Here is a 17,500-nt window from a genome sequence, read left to right on the forward strand (position 1 = left end):
CTCGGCGGCGCCCGGCGCGTGTGAAGAGAGCGTTGGGCGCGCGGGGCCCGGGTCGGCGGCGGCGGGAGTCGTGCCCCGGGGCCCGGGGTTTCCCTCTCGGGGCGGGGGCCGCGCCGGATCAATGGGCTGTGCTGGGGCAACCCCGAATGGGGGATTCCGGAGTAGGTCCCGCTCGAGGCCCAGGGGCCCGCGGGGGATGGGCAGCGCCGCTCCGCCGGGCGCCCAGAAACCCGCACCCTGGCGGGAACCATGTGGCTTGTTGTGGTTGGAGGCTTAGGTGCGAGCAGGGACACGGGTTCAACTTGAGAGCGCGCCTTCGGAGGCGCGGGGACACTTGGCTGCGGACAGTGAGGGATGAGCATCAGTCTCCAGGGCACCCTCTGGTCCCGATTCTACTTCGAGGGGGGCACAGGATGGAAGAATCCTTGGACGTAAACGTTTGATTTTGTTGAGCTGCGGTTTGGGTCGCAGTGTGCGGGAAGACTTGCGCGAAGACTGTATTCGAGCCTTGACAGCAAAGGAGAGGGCGAAAATAAGCTCTGAACTAAAAATGAAGCAGTTAATATAGTCGGATGTTAGTCTGCCAATGTGAAAAGGGAGAATCGGCATATCCCTCAGTTGAGAGTGTTCGTTTTTGTTTTTTAAAAGATAGACTCATTTGATATGATCATTGACCAGAGTTTGCTAACTTTATCAAGAAGGCAGCAGTGTATTTTGAAATACAAGGTATGGTTTTTCCACCCATCCCCGCCCCCGCTCTAGTAGTTGTATTTATAACGCTTTGAAAAGAGAAAGGACACCGGTGTTTATGAGAAGAAACAAATTTTGGCGGTGACAGGAAATACTGCCGTTTTAGAAAATTTAGCTTCCAAAGCATTCCAGTCAAGGGGGCGAACTTTTAAGTGTATTGTTGCCGTTGCTAGTGTCAGTGTTTCTGTAACTGCCTTGTAACCCTTTTTTCGGGGTTTCTCGTCTTTCTGATCAGCGGCTGGAAACAGCTGTATGCTGTTTGAGAGGGTAAGAGAAACCTGTTGATTGTGAATCGTTTGGGCTTGCTGCAGCTTTAAGGATGTTTGTGTTTCACGTCTTCCAAATTACACTCTTATTTCTCTTTCAACAGGAAGGAGTCAAGACTGAGAACAACGATCATATTAACTTGAAGGTGGCGGGACAGGATGGTTCTGTGGTGCAGTTTAAGATTAAGAGGCACACACCACTTAGTAAACTCATGAAAGCGTACTGTGAGCGGCAGGTGAGGAGTTGATAAGTGGACTTCCACTTAATCCATTTACACAACCGAATCAGGGATAGAAGATAGACTGTCACAGCATTGCATGGCTAATTTTGTTAAGGTGCATGTGATTATATTGTACACTTTGCAGGTAGGTTTAGTATTCCGATGCTTGTGGTAAACCCCTTTAGATCGATAAGACTACAATTTCTCAAGGAGATACAACTGTACTTTCATGAGGGAAAAAGTGGATTAGTGTTTGGTGGATTTTTTGTTTGTTGTTGTTTTTCCCTTTTATTATTTAGACAATGCATTCTGTCAAAAATTTTTGGGCGTGGTGTTGCACACCTTTATTCCCAGTACTGTAGGCAGAGGCAGGTGGATCTGAGTTCCAGGCCAGTCTAGTCTACAGAGCTAGTTCTAGAGCAGCCAGGGTGAAACACACCCTGTCTCAAGAGATAGAATTTTAGTCGGTTTCAGTTTGGGTATTGCAAAACATGCTTTTTCTGAAGCATGTCAATTCTAGCCAGCCCACCCTCCACCCCCAATTTTTCCCCCCCCAATAATTGTAGAGGTCATACTATGGTGAATGCCAGGCCAGATTTGTGTATCCTGAGGAAGTTACTTACCCAAACCCAGAGATTAGGAAATTTTTGAGTAAAGCATGAAAACTTTTATAAGGAAAGCTTAGAGGTATCAAGAGGAAATAGAAAATTCTCTTTGATATGGGAGTTGGGATTTTGTCCTTGTTTTCCTCTGATGAAACAGGGTATTCCTGTGGCGAACTGGCTGCCTCGAGCATACTATATAGACTAGACTGGCCTTGAACTTATGCAGTCCTCCAGCCTTTTCCTCATCACTGGGAGAGCAAGCCAGGCTCATTCTCCTGATTTGGACAAATGTGAAAAGTCAGTGCAAGATTTGTTAGAGCTTCCCTTGCAATGCTAAGTTAATAAAGCAAGGGCAACTTTAAAGATGACAGCTCATTAGCTGTCTGTAGTAATAGCTGAAGTGGGATTTTTCTTGTTTTCTAAGATATGAAAATTGTGGAATTCATTTTGATTTTCAAGATGGCCTTATTTGTAGTTAGATTGGCCTTGAAGTCTGTACTCCAGTGTTAGGATTATAGGCATGTGCCATCATATTTTCTGTTTTATGTCCCCTTTTAATGTAATAAAAAACCTGCTTCCAGATTGTTGTAAGTTTCTGTGTTAGCATTCATTTTATTCATGTCTGGCCTGAAACTCACAGAGATCTACTTGTCTCTGCCTCCCAGATGCTGGCATCAAAGGTGTGCACTACCACACCAGCTCATTGCACATTTTATATACTCTTTAATTTTCGGTGAAATAATCTACCTAAAGAATTAATTAGTCGCCGGGCGGTGGTGGCGCAGGCCTTTAATCCCAGCACTTGGGAGGCAGAGGCAGGTGGATTTCTAGGTTTGAGGCCAGCCTGGTCTACAGTGTTAGTTCCAGGACAGCCAGGGCTACACAGAGAAACCCTGTCTGGAAAAACCAAAAAAAAAAAGAATTAATTAGTCAATAAAGAAACTTGGGAAAGGGGTCTTTTGAGGTGGCTCTGCAAGCCTGATTGTATTCAGTCCCTGAAACCTACAGTTGGAGAGAACTACTGACTTAAAACTGGCTCCACTCCATGTGGAGTGTGGTCCATGTGCCCCTCACATATAAGAAGAGTGGAGTCTCACACGCTAGGCAAGCAGTCTACTGATGGTCTGTTTCCCAGCACTCAACATGCTGTCTTCCACACAGGCACTTAGTACAATTTAGGAATTGGCAGAGTGCAGTTATGGAGTATTTGCCCACCACGGGAAGGCACAGGGTTCTTTTCTCAGTGAGAGGTGGTTATGAGGGTTTATTTATTATGTGGCATCTTCCATTGAACATTCATCACCCACAGGTTTCTGGAGAAAATCTTAATTTTCTAAATTATTTATATTTTCATTTGTTGAGGGTAGGTTGCATGGCCTCATCTGGGCTTCACCGTATAATGTTGCTGAAAGTCCTGTGTCTAGGTTTTGTTTTTGTTTTAAGACAGGGTTTCTCTGTGTAGCCCTGGCTATCCTGGAACTCACTCTGTAGACCAGAAATCCGCCTGCCTCTGGCTTCCAAGTGCTGGGATTAAAGGCGTGCGCCACCACTGCCTGGCCTGTCTAGGATTATAGACATAGCTTACTATAGTTTTTGTGGTGCTAGAGGTCAAATCTAAGACAGGTTTCCTACAAAGTGGACTGTGTCTGCAGCACAAATTTGGTCATTTAAATTTTTTTTTTAACTTTAAATATTAGGTTAGAAAAGTAATGCAGGGTGGATTAACACAACCCATATTTCATATTCTGTAGGCTGAGGCAGGAGAATTACAGAAAATCAAGGCTAGTCCAGGTTATATAGCAGCAAGGCTTTGTCTGATTAAAAGAGAAGCAGAAGAAACTGGGTATGCTGGTAGAATTGTCTTAAAAGTCATCCTGTGCCAAGTGGTTGTGGCACACACCTTTAATCACAGCACTGGAGAGGCAGAAGAGTTCAAGGCTAGCCTGCTCTATAGTTAGTTCTAGGATATCCAGGACTGCACAGAGAAATCGTGTCTCAAGAGACCCAAAAAGATGTTAGGGTAAGAACCTGAGTTTTACTATACCTAGATTTTTATTTTTCTTGGTAGTACTGGTTATTGAACCTAAGGCTTAATGCATGCTGGACTAACACTTTAATTTTCAATTAAGTGGGAGTTATATGTGTCCCATATCTGGTTTCTTGGGAGGAGTAGAGGTTGGGCATGGTTTCGAACTCCTTTAGTCCTAGGACTTGGGAGGCATAGGCAGGTGAATTTCTGTGACAAGGCCAGCTTGGTCTGTAGAGCAAGTCCAAGACAGCCAGGGCTACACAGAGAAACCCTGTTTTTGAAAATCCAAAAAGAAAAAAGAAAAGGGGGCAGACTCAATGTATAAGAAAGAGCATTGGTGGTTCTTCCAGAGGACCTGGGTTTAGTTCCCAACACCATATGCCAGCTCACAGCTTTCTGTAACTCTAGTAGCAGATCCGACACCATCACACAGACATGCAGGCAAAACACAATGCATACACAATTAAAAAATGAATCACTTTTTTTAAATGAGGGGTAGCTCTGGAATCTGTTGCCTTATGATGGTCTGCAGCACTGGACGAGGTGATGTAGCAGCACAGAGAGGTGCAGGCTGGGTTAGGAAGCAAGATGTCATTCTCTACTATAAAGTGAGCTTGAGGGTTGCCTACAACTCTGCCTCTAAAACCTGAAGTAAGTTCCTGCTATCAAAAGTCTAATTTGTGGTGCTGGAGATAAGACTTGGAATGCTTGCCCAGCAGGCACAAAGCCTCAGCTTCAGTCCTTACCACCAGAAAATCCTAGCACCCAAATGAGTTGTATGTAGGCCAGATTAGTTCCAGGCCAACCAAGGCTTTACAGTTAAACTGTCTTGTTTTTTTGATTTGATTTCTAGTGCTCATGATGGAAGGGGCTTCTGTGTTCACATCTCCTGACAGTGAGCTGAGCTTCATTTTTCCTTCTGTCTAGACTCTGTATCCCATCAGACCCCAAGCTTGTCCTTTCTAGCCCCTTTAGTTTGCTTTTTTAAATAGTTTTTCCGACAGAGTTTCTCTGTGTAGCCCTGGATGTCCTGGAACTCATAGTCCAGGCTAGGAGATCATCCTGCTTCTGTGTCCCCAGTGCTGGGACTGTAGGACCCCACATCCCTAACTTGGAGTCAGTTCGTTCCATCCAGGGATTGAACTGGGTTGCTTACCTCTAGAAATGTTTCTGGAATCGCCATTCTGCCCTGTTGCAGCCAAAACATTGGAATCCTTGGTATTAGATCCATCACCAGATACGTACGGTCTGTACTTCTCATCTGTGTTAGTAATGGCCAGAACCCATAAAGTGCATTGACTGCCTGACTTATTACAAGTATTGAGAGGTGCTGTAAAAGTAAATACCCACATTTTGAAAATTTAGTTTAAAAAAATTAAATGCCTTAATTTCCCCATTTTGTTTTGTTTGGTGTGTTTTATTTTCAGATTGATCTTCTGTATCCTATGCTAGTCTCATTTGATAATTCCCAGTGCTGGGAATTATAAGCATATGTGTACCATCTTGGTTTTGAAATTGGGTCAATAAGAAACAAAATGTTTATCTGTATAGAAAATGTTAGTGTATTGGTGAAATTCCATGAATACAAAAAGAGAATGAGTTTTTAGTCATTATATGCTATTGCTTTTAATCTCTTGTTAGGGTTTGTCAATGAGGCAGATCAGATTCCGGTTTGATGGGCAGCCAATCAATGAAACAGACACACCTGCACAGGTAAAAACCTCTACTTTTAGGAAAGTTCTGTTTTATGTGTGTGTTTGCAAATGTTTACGCATGGGCATATGTGTGTGTCTGGTGTGTGTGTGTGTCTGTGCGTGCAGAGGCTAGTGAGGACATCGGTTGTCCTGTTCTATTGCTATAAACTTTAGTCTTTTGAAATCTGTTGCTGAACCTGGAGGTTGGTGTAGGGCTAATTAGAAAATGGCACCCAGTCCAGTTTGTTCCCAGGCAGCCACCATGTTCCTGCTGTTTCTTGGCTCTGACCAGGGCTCCGGCTAGCTAGATGCATTGCACCCAGGAGATGCCAGCATGGAGAATGGCTCTGCCAATCCCCCATGCTGCATCCACAAAGTGTGGCTGAACCCCAGGTAATACCTGTCATCCTCACAGTACCTGGGAAGAAATGAGACTCTTAAAGTTTAATGATTATCTAAAGGATTTCTATGTTTAGAACTGCTCAGTCAACAAGATGCCCACACAATTAGACTTGTTACCCAATATCTAACCTTTTGATAGAAGTTGCTACCAAGAACAGCTTTCAGCCCATCCGTGGTTCTCCATGGCTGATAGCTTCCTCCTTCTCCTCTCCTTCCTCTTTTTCCCCTCCCCTTCCTCTCTTTTCCCAGTTCCGCCTCTGCTTCTACTGCCTAACCACCTAGCTCCACTGCGAATATAATGTAGCAGAATAAGTATCCTGGTACAGGTTGGCTCCATTTAACTGTCACTGAACCTCCAGTCTCTGTTTTGGGAATACAAAGTCAAATTCTTATTTGCTAAGCAAGTGCTGTTATACACTAGTCTATCCAGCTTTGGTTTTGTCTTTTTCTGAACACTTTTTTTTTTTTTTTTTTTTTTTTTTTTTGGTTTTTCGAGACAGGGTTTCTCTGTATAGCCCGGGCTGTCCTGGAACTCACTCTGTAGACCAGGCTGGCCTTGAACTCAGAAATCCGCCTGCCTCTGCCTCCCAAGTGCTGGGATTAAAGGCGTGCGCCACCACTGCCCGGCTTGGTTTTGTCTTTTTGTTTTGTTTTTCTAGACATTTTTTTGTGTAACCCCTGCTGCCTTGGAGCTCTGTAGCTCTGTAGAGTAGGCTAGCCTAGAACTAAGATCTTCCTGCCTCTACATCCACCTCCCAAGTGCTGGGATTATTTTTTAGACTTTTTTTGGTTTTTTCAAGACAGGGTTTCTCTGTGTAGTCCTGGCTGTCCTGGAACTCACTCTGTAGACCAGGCTGGCCTCGAACTCAGAAATCCGCCTGCCTCTGCCTCCCAAGTGCTGGGGTTAAAGGTGTGCACCACCACCACCCGGCCTAACTGACTCATTTTATGTGTTGAGTATTTTGCCTACATGCACATGTGTATACCATGTATGTGCTTAGTGTCTGAGGAAGTCAGAAAAGGCGTTGGATCCCAGAACAGAGGTATGGACCTGTGCACTGCCGTGTCAGTACCGGGGGCTGTACCTTTGTCCTCTGCAGGAGCAGCGTAACCTCTGAACCATCTCTGCAGCCTTTCCCTGTCATTGCCGTTTTCATACATGATTGTTTTGTTTTTCAGACAGGGTCTCTGTTCCAAGCTGACCTGGAACTTGTATAGCTTAGGACAGCATTGGGACTACTGATTGTCCTCCTTCTCCTTTCTGAAAGCAGAGATAACAGGCCTACGGCCACATTTTCAATGTGTTTGGTGTTGGGGGTTGAACCCAAGGCTTTAGACATTAGACATGTTAAGCAAGAGCTATCACAGCGTTTCTGCTTGTTTTGAGAAATGTTTTTGCAGAGAGCAAAGCTGTGAGATAGGCCAAAAGGAAACGAATAGAAATCTATCTATTCAGAACATGCAGTGGCTTTTAGTTAACCAGTTACTACTGTGTAATAGCCATTCAATTATTTGATTCCATCTTTCTTATTAAAATGAATTGTTTGGCCAGGGCGGTGGTGGTGCACACCTTTAGTCACAGCAGAGGTAGTCTGAGATCTCTGTCAGTTTAAGGCCAGCCTGGTTTACAGTTCAAGCTCGAAGACAGCCAGAGCGACACAGAGAACTGTGTCTCAAAAAAACAAAACAACAAAAAATAATTTTTTGTTGATAAGTAAAACTTCATCGTGTTTCTAGAGTGTACTTTGTTTTCTTTTTTGTTTGTTTTTTTTTGTTTGTTTGTTTTTTGTTTGGTTTTTCGAGACAGGGTTTCTCTGTATAGCCCTGGCTGTCCTGGAACTCACTCTGTAGACCAGGCTGGCCTCGAACTCAGAAATCCGCCTGCCTCTGCCTCCCAAGTGTTGGGACTAAAGGCATGCGCCACCACTGCCCGGCTAATCTTTTTTTTTTTTTTGGTTTCTTTTTTGTTTTTATTTTTGCTGCTATAATACTTATGCAGCTTAGAATTACCAGGCCTAGAAGAGTTCTTTGTGGGTAGGTGGCTCTTGAGCCTGCCCGTTTTTTAGTTTCTATATTAAAGTGAAATTTTAAATCTATTCTTGCCAGGCGGTGGTGGCGCACGCCTTTAGTCCCAGCACTTGGGAGGCAGAGGCAGGTGGATTTCTGAGTTCGAGGCCAGCCTGGTCTACAGAGTGAGTTCCAGGACAGCCAAGACTACACAGAGAAACCCTGTCTCGAAAAACAAACAAAATCTATTGTGGGGATATTTTTGGTTTTTATTTTAAAATATATGTATGGGGGATGCACATGAGTGCAGGTGCCCCTGGAGGCCAGAAGGTGTCAGATACCCTGGGGTGGAGTTGCAGATGATTGTGAACTGCCTGACATGGATGCTGAGAAATGAACTTGGGTCCCCTTGAGCAGCAAGTACTCTTAACCACTAAACCACCTCTCCAGCTCAGTTTTCATCTATTCTTGGCTCAATCTGTCCACTCTGTTGCTCTTGTTAGCTGGGCTTTGACTATGTATATGTAGGTTTGTAAAGACATGGACTATTGTAATGCTCTAATCTCCCCTAATTGTTTGATAGCATTGTGGGTCCCCTCCCTGACCCCCATAATTAATTATGCAGGCTATGGCTATCTAAAGCATTCTATCTTTTTCCTAAAGCTTCCCTTTACAACTGGAGGGAAAAGGAACTTTGCTTCACTGGAAAAATTTTTTTCCTCTTAAAATAGTTTTTCTTTGTGTAGCCTTGGCTGACCTGGAACTGGCATCCCAGCCTCTGCCTCATGAATGTTTGAACTTCTTCACCACTGCAAAGCCTTATGTCACCTAAGTCTTGTGAGAGTAGAAACTTACTTTGATCCTTTAGACTTTTCACTTTTTTTTCCCCATTTGTTTTTTGGGTTCTGTAGTGATTGTGCCTAGAGCTTCTGGAATTACAGGAGCATCCTGCCAAGCTTGACCTTTCCTTGAGACATAAATGTCTGCCGTCTCCTAAGCTGGTATTGAAGAGCACTGCACAGCCCTCCAAGGATTACAAAGTGTGACCCAAGGCCTGGTTTGAGTCCAGCTTTTGTTCTTCAGTTAAAAGCTGGAGAGGGCCGGGCGGTGGTGGCGCACGCCTTTAATCCCAGCACTTGGGAGGCAGAGGCAGGTGGATTTCTGAGTTCAAGGCCAGCCTGGTCTACAGAGTGAGTCCCAGGACAGCCAGGACTACATAGAGAAACCCTGTCTCGAAAAACCAAAAAAAAAAAAAAAAAAAAAAAGCTGGAGAGGGCTGGGCATGGCGTGGTGGTATACACCTTAATTTAGTCCAGCATTCAGGAGGGAGAGCAGGTGGATCTAGGAGTTCCAGGCTAGCCTGGTCTACATAGTGATTTCTGGAACAGCCAGAGCTAAACATGTACCTGTTTCAACCTATTCCTTGCCCCTACACACACACACACACACACACACACACACACACACACACACACCAACTATAGGGGAGTGGGCTGAAGCAGTGGCTCGATAGTTAAGAGCACTTGTTGACCTTGCAGAGGAGACCAGAGGGATTGCTTGCTTTGGCAATCCTTTTATAGCTCTAGTTGTATATAATCCAATGCTGCCCTCTGTCTACAGTGGACACCAGGCTCACTTGTAGTGCAAATACACACACACACGTAGGAAAAAGTCATGCAATAAAATGAGTCTTTTTTTTTTTTTTTTTAATGGGGGGTTGGGAGCTCACAACTGTCTGTAACTCTAGTTCTGGGGATCTAATAGATCTAACACACATGCAGCATTAAATAAACAAACCAATCATAAAAATAAATAAATCATGGATAAATTAAAAATGGAGTGTTGGAACTAGAGAGTTGGCTCAATGGTTTAAGAATACTAGCTGCTCTTCCAGAGGTCCTTGGTTCCATTCCCAGCAATCACAGGGCGGCTCACAACCATCTGTAATGGGGTCTGATGCTCTCTTTATGGCCTGCATATATGCACACAGAACACTCCTACATAAATAAATGTTTTAAAAAGATAGGTGAATCAGCAGTTAAGGACCGTGGCTGTTGTTTAAGAGGACCTAGGATTCCTTTCTCAGCACCCACAAGATTGCTCACATACATCTGTACTTGAATAGTGATGATGTATATACTACATGCTGACAAAAGCTTTGATTCTGAGCTCCGAGCTGGTCATGGTGGTATACACCTGACCAAGCACTTTGAGAGAGGATACAGGCAAATTTGAGGCTAACCTGATAGACACGGGGAGTTCCAAGATGGCCAGAGCTCCCCAGACCCAAATTATATACATACAGCTTTTTTTTTTTTTTTTAAATGAAAATAGTGGAGAGGGCTAAATATGTTAGGAACATAGTTGTTGAGGTTTGATTTTTACAGGTAGACCTCAAGACTTAACATATCCCAGTTGTAGTCAAGGGAGAATGCTGAAGGATTTCTCACTGGTGGCAGTCTTGTTAAGTGTTTTAACCATAAGAAGGTGCTATATTTTCTTGTAAAGGAAGGCAAAACTGTTCTATTATCCTAGAACATTGTGAAACTTTCAAGTTGAATTTGAAATTCAATTTAGAATTGTTCTTTTCTGCTGTCATCATTAAGATTTTAGAAAACTTCTTATAGATTTTTGTGTGTTCTAGTATTGAAAGCTATTGCAGGGCAGTGGTGGGTCACATCTTTGTGAGGCAAAGGCAGGTGAACCTCTTAAGTTCAAGGTCAGCCTGCTCTACTGAGCAAGTTCAAGGACAGCCAGGGATACAAACAAAAACCTTGTAGCCCTGTAGTAGTTGTACATGCCTTTAATCCCAGGCAGAGGCAGAGGAGCTCCTGTGAGTTCAAAGCCAGCCTGGTCTACTGAGCATTTGTGTTCCCAGAGTGACTTTGGGGGCTTGTTTTTCTCTTCAGGGATGGAACTCAGGTTCTCAGTCTTGAGATGAAGCACCTCTCCTCACTCAGCCATCTTACCAGCCCACCATTTTGGAGATAGGGTCTACTTGTATAGTTTAGTTTAGCTTGCCTTCATCTTAGTACATAGTCCAGTCTAAGTCTGCTGTCCTTCTGCTTCAGCCTTCTGAGTACTCAGAGTACAGGCACACAATGTGGTTCCGATGGTGAATGCTGCAGTTGTGGTAAGTCAGTATGTTAGCAGCTGTTTTTTTTTTTTTTTAATTAAAAAAAAAAAGATGTTTAGCCAAGTATTGTGGAGATAGTGAAGAGTTTCTTATAGTCTGAATATGGTGGCCTTAGTAAGTTCCTTTTTTTATAGATGTTCAAAGGATATGATTTTTATCTTTTACAAGTTTAGTACATAACATGTCCATGTCTCCTCCCCCAAACAACCCCTCTAGAGCAGCTCGTGAAGCCCAGACTGGTGCAAACATGTCTTGTTGAAGATGATCTTAAGTTCTTGATCTTCCTGTCTGCACCTCCCAAAGCTGGGATTACCAACCTCCATTGGACTTTTTTTTTTTTTTTTTTTAAAGCATGTGTGTGGCAGGGAGTGGGGCATTGGGGAGGGGTCAGGATAATTTCAGGCTTCAATTCTCTTTTTATATTGTTCTGGAAAGTTAAACTCATTGTCAGGATAAGGTAGTTGAACTTACAGGGCAAGCACTACTACCCACTGAGCCGCCTGGCTTGCCATAAGAGGAACTTTTTAAAAGCCAATTCACTTTCTACAGTCTTGCTTTATGTATTAAGACGTTATGTATTACTCTGTGGATGCAGAGGCCAGTGGATCCATGTGAGTTTGAGACCATCATGGTCTATAAAGTGAGTTCCAAGACAAAACACAGATGCAATAATACAGTTTCTTATTGTGTAGTTTGGGGTTTTTGCTTTTTGAGGTGATCTGCATAATCTTAAAATTTTGATTTTGGGGGCTGGTGAAATGGCTCAGCAGTTAAGAGCACTGACTACTCTTCCGGAGGTTATGAGTTCAAATCCCAGCAACCTGGTTGCTCGCAACCATCTGTAATGAGATTTGGTGCCTTTATTTATTTATTTATTTATTTATTTATTATTTTAGATTTTTGAGACAGGGTTTCTCTGTGTAGCACTGGCTGTCCTGGAACAACTCACTCTAGACCAGACTGGCCTCGAACTCAGAAATCCACCTGACACTTAGCACACTGTAGCTGTCTTCAAAGAAATCTTTGGGCCAGAGCAAGAGAGAGAAGAGGGTGGGTGGGATTTGATTTGGTCTAATACTTTTTTTTGAGCCAATTTAACAAATGTGTTATTTTCTAAGGGTATTGTCTATTATTTTAAAATTGATAGTGACGTTTAACTTACTAATCTTAAAAAAAAAAATTGAAGACTAGGTATCACATATGTTGTAGTCGAGGCTGGTGTCAGAGTCTAGCAGTCCCCTGGAGTGTGTGTGTGTAGCCATGTGTGATGATGATGATTGGCCTAATCAAAACTTTTGTTTTAAATGCAGTACTTGGAAGACTGAAGAAGGTAGGTTTGTGAGCATTTGAGACCAGCCTGTGGCTGTTGCTATTATATTCATTTCTCTTTCTTGAGCGCCATAGTGCTGGGGTTTTAGAGATGTTTTCACATGCTTAGTTTTCATGAAACTGAAGTCTGTAATACTGAAGTCTGGAGTGGTATGGGACGTGCTTAAATTTAATATGAAAACTAGACATTTAAAATTTTGCTGCACTGGTTTTAAATTTATTTTCTTTTCTGTGCTAGTTGGAAATGGAGGATGAAGACACGATTGATGTGTTCCAGCAGCAGACAGGAGGTGTCTACTGAAAAGGGAACCTGCTGCTTTACTCCAGAATTTTGTTATAGACCAAGAATACATTCTCAATTAGAAAACCGCAATTTGGTCCCGCCACATCCTGACTACTGCAGTATAGTTTTCTCTCTTCCTTCATTTCCCTGTCCCCATTTCTTTATTGTACATAAAGTAACTGGTGTATGTGCACAAGCATATTGCTCTTTTTTTTCTTTTCCTTTTTTAAACTAAATGGCCAATGTTCTGTTTTGGTTGACATCGGATGGAGAAGATCTGGGGGAAAGTCCTGGGTCTGTGAAAATCTCCCCCTTCTCCATTAGTGGCATGCTCATTCAGCTCTTATCTTTATATTTCAGTAAGTTATTTTGCTCTCACTGTTTTAACAAAAGAACCCAACCACACAAAATCCTTGCATACCTTGTTCGATTGGAGAATTTTAATGTTTTTCATTTATCATTGTAAAACCAAGGACAATTTTATAACTTTTTTGTACGTAGCTGTTACATGTAGGGCAATCTGTCTTTAAGTAGGGATAAATTACTCTGAACAAAATGATCATAGATAGTTTCCCCTTCCAGTCAAGTGTCTTGTTGTTTAAATAAACTTCTTGTTTAAAATGAGCTGTTCTCTTTATTCTGAAGCATACTAAATAGAAATGTTGTTTTAAGTCCAGGTGTGTTAGCTCACACCTTTAATCCTAACACTGGGAAGAAGAGGCAAGTGGATCTTTCTGAATTTGAGGGTATCCTGGTCTATAGAGCCTGTTCTACAACAGCCACAGCTACATAAAGAAAACGTGTCTTAAAAAAACTAAAGCAGAGTCAGGAGGGGTGTCACATGCCTTTAGTCCCAGCACTGGAAGCCGAGGCAGGCATAGCTCAGAAGCAACCTGGTCTACATGGTGTGTTGCTGACCAGCTGAGGCAATACAGTGAGCTCTTATCCCATAAAATAAAGGGCAGGGAGGGCTTAGGAGTTGAGCACAGGTTTGGCAAATTAGACTGACAGCCTTCTCTGGCCTCTTGAGGACCAAACAAGCAGTGCACACAAAAATCTGCACAAAACAGACACATCAAGTAAATAAAGCCAAGAAAAAGTAAGCTTTATAGACCTGTAGACCAGACTGGCTCAGAACTCATCTGTCTGCTGAGTCCTCAGATTAAAGATATGTATCACTACACCTGGTCTGGTTTTTAATTAAATACTACATTATATACTGTTGTGTGTGTACATAAACAGTAGGTGTGCTTGTGCAGAAGTGTACCTATCAGGACAACTGGTCAGTGTTTTATTCTGTGTAGGTTCCTGGGATCAAATTGAATATCCTTTGTGTCAAGAATTCTTACCTGCTGAGCCATCTCACTGGTCTGTTTTCATCACTGGTGTAAATTTTAAGTTTGTGGTGGAGATTAGATCTGTAGTAGAGTACTTAGAACAGGAAAGCCTGCCTAGGTTTGAGCCTCTATGTTTGTTTTTGTTTGTTTGTTTGTTGTTTTTCGAGACAGGGTTTCTCTGTGTAGCCCTGGCTGTCCTGGAACTCACTCTGTAGACGAGGCTGGCCTCGAACTCAGAAATCCACCTGCCTCTGCCTCCCAAGTGCTGGGTTTAAAGGTGTGCGCCACCACCGCCTGGCGCCTCTATGTTGACTAAATGGAAATTTAGACCCAAGAATTCAAAGTTCATAGCATCCTGGATGATGCTGTACAGGGTAGCACAGTAAAATCCTGTCTCAACAGTCACTCATATTCCAGGCTGGTCTGTAATTTGCTATGTAGCTGATGACCACAAGCGAGCTTTTGTCTTCCTATAGAGCATCATAGATTAAACTGTACAGTAGATTTGGTGGCACTGGTCGAAGGCAGGCTGAGTATTTAATCCAGTACTTAGTAAATGCCAGTAACTATCAGCTGATCTATATTTCTTGCCCTTTCTAGCTTCTCTTCGTGTATATTTCAGTTTTGAGGGAGAGAGAGAGGGTTGAGACAGCGTCTACTATGTAACCCTGGATGGTCTGGAGAATACTGTGTAGAGGAGCTGCCCTTGAACCAAGACTGATGTTGTGTGTTACAACTGGGGAGATAGGGAACCCACAATAGAGCAAAGTATGGAAGTCCAACCTGGTGTACCTGGTTGAGTTTTGTGGGAGAGTTTCAGGAATATGGGTGAGGGATTACTTACAGAAGCAGAAATGATTGAAAGCCAGTTGCATCACCAAAGCCCATCCCAGCTCACAAACCTGGGATAGTGGAGCAGCTCACAGCACAGCCTGCCTGCAGGTTCAAAGTGTTCATTCCAGATGCCTGTCAATCTACACTTCTTAGAAGGCAGCTGGGCTGTTTGCTGCTTTTTGCAGGTAGCTAGTCTGAAAAGGACTCTTAGCTTTCATTGCTTTACTTTGGCAGGGAGGAGCCTAGTGAACTAGTTAATCTGGTCAGTTTCAGGGGTTTCCTGAAGCTATTTTGAGTTGCTTACTTTCTTTTTTAAATTTTGTTTTGTTTTTTGTTTTTTGGTTTTTTTTTTTTTTGGGGGGGGAGAACAGGGTTTCTCTGTATAGCCCTGGCTGCCCTGGGACTCACTCTGTAGACCAGGCTGGCCTCAAAAAAAGAAATCCGCCTGCCTCTGCCTCCCAAGTGCTGTGATTAAAGGCGTGCACCACCACCACCTGGTGAGTTGCTTACTTTCTAGTTTAAAGAGCTTTCCAGCTGGAGAACCTGAATCTCAGGACACTGCCTCAACCTCGAATGAGTTGAGATTACAGGTGTGAGCCACTTTACCCCAATAGACTTCTTGATCGTTGTGCTACCAACAAGAATAAAAAATACCCTCTGGTGAGATAGGCTGCAAGAGAACCAAAGAGAATGCTAGTCACGGTTGGTTCTTTAAGCTTGAAAGGTTGAGATGAGGGTAGCTCCAGTAATGTGCTCCTTAAAGTTTTTCCGTTTGCACCCAGGGATGGCTCTGCAGTAAGTAAGGGGGCTTGCTGAAAAAAACATGAAAACTGAGTCTGGACCCCAGCGTCCACATATAACCAGTTGAGTGTCCCACACATGCCTGTTACCCCAGCAGTGTGTCCTGGGGTGGGGGTGGGGGGCTGGAGATAGGATCACTAGAGCTTGCTAGCTTCTAGTTTAGCCAAGAAAATGCAAGCCCTTTATTTAGGGAGATGATTTTATCACAGGAACAGGAAGACTGATGATACCAAGGAGATATCCACAGGGTGCTTCAGCTTTCTGACTCAGAAGGTTGGTGCTCTATATGTCAGGAGGCCATGTGTTATGGTGAGACTGGTATTAAGAGCTCCTTGGGTGAGACATAATTAGAACATAGTGAAACAGGTTGGAATTTAATCTGTTGTTTGGAATGTGGAGTGTTATTTCCCTGTAAGCAGTGACATGTGACTACAAGATCATTTTAGGGTTTAGTATATGAGACATGAAAGTCCAAGAATCTTTGTGTGTGTGTGTTGTCTTTATGACTAATGTTTTATTTATTTTTATTTCTTTGGTTTTTTTAGGACTGGTTTTTCTCTGTGTAGCCCTGGAAGTCCTAGAACTCACTCTGTAGACCAGGCTGGCCTGAAACAGCGCTGGGATTAAAGGGATTAAATGGAATGTCACTGCCATCTGGCCTTGACTTTTTCTTTAATGTGTTTGAGTGTGTGCATGCGTACATGTGTGTGCACCACATGATGGAGCCTGTAGAAAACAGAAGCAGCCCTAGATTCCCTGGAATTGTAGTTCCAGAAGACTGTGAGCCACCAAATGGGTGTTGGGAGAATTTTGGTCTTCTGAATGAATACGTGTTCTTGACGCTGAGGCCTCTCTCTGATCCCCATTTTCACTTACTGCTGTTTTAGAAAACCCGACTTTAGCTCCCACAACCATCTGTAACTCCAGTTTTGAGGTATCAATTTCCTCTTCTGACCTCTTCGGGCACCAGGCATGCATGTATTGCCTAGACAAAAACACACATCAAAGATAGATAGATAGATAGATAGATAGATAGATAGATAGATAGATAGATGATAGATAGATGAATAAATGAATATGAATGAATGAATAAGTCCAGCTTAGGAAGCAGGAGGCTCAAAAATCCCAGGTTGTTAGATAGTGGTGGTGCACACTTTTAATCTCAGAACTCAGGAGGCAGAGGCAGGCAGATCTCTACGTTCGAGGCCAGCCTGGTCTACAGAATGAGTACCAGGATAGCCAGGGCTACACAGAAAAGAAAGAACCTAAGCCCATCATCAACTATGAAGTGAGCCTGTACTCCATGGGTCCCTGGCTCAAAAAGGAACCCTTATTTTTGTAAAGAAGGCTAAGTCCATCCATAGGCATGCAGCAAGATGGGAAGGAAAGGGTTGTTTGTTTTGTTCTGTTTGTTTTTGATGACGTTTACCTCCTGTCTCCACCCCTCAAGTTCTGGGACTACACAAACATGTGCCCTCTGCCCTGCAGCTTTCATAGCCAGAGTTTTCCATTGACTCATTTCAAAGGAAAGAGTTGAAGCAGGGGCAGTACCTAAAAGCATTGATCTCTGCTTTTGGCGAAGACACAGCTAAGAAAAGGACCGACAGATGGCTACTAAATTTGGCTCTAGCAGTGATGCTTGGGATGAGTTTAAAGAGGAGAGGTTAACAAGTGACACATTTAGGAGATACCCTCAGTGGTGGATCAAGAAATAAATAGTGCCAGAGCGGTCTGGAAAACAGCAGGAGCCAGCCTGCTCTACAGAGCAAGTTCCGGGATAGCCAGGGCAACACAGAGAAACTCTGT

The 17,500-nt window shown here is 43.3% G+C and overlaps 1 protein-coding gene across 1 annotated transcript in view; it reads left to right on the top strand.

Moving 5' to 3' along the window:
- Sumo2 (small ubiquitin like modifier 2) overlaps nucleotides 1-13,346 on the top strand; it is a 14,191-nt gene extending 845 nt beyond the window's left edge. Inside the window, exons 2-4 of the mRNA XM_028752922.1 lie at nucleotides 1,121-1,252; nucleotides 5,513-5,584; nucleotides 12,678-13,346. Of these exons, the coding sequence (XP_028608755.1) occupies nucleotides 1,121-1,252; nucleotides 5,513-5,584; nucleotides 12,678-12,740 (267 nt within the window). The 3' untranslated portion in view covers nucleotides 12,741-13,346. The remainder of the gene's footprint in view (nucleotides 1-1,120; nucleotides 1,253-5,512; nucleotides 5,585-12,677) is intronic.
- Nucleotides 13,347-17,500: the final 4,154 nt, after the last annotated feature.

This window comes from Grammomys surdaster, unplaced genomic scaffold, assembly GCF_004785775.1.
Source record: "Grammomys surdaster isolate TR1022 unplaced genomic scaffold, NIH_TR_1.0 125940, whole genome shotgun sequence".
In the NCBI taxonomy this organism is placed as follows: Eukaryota; Metazoa; Chordata; class Mammalia; order Rodentia; family Muridae; genus Grammomys; species Grammomys surdaster.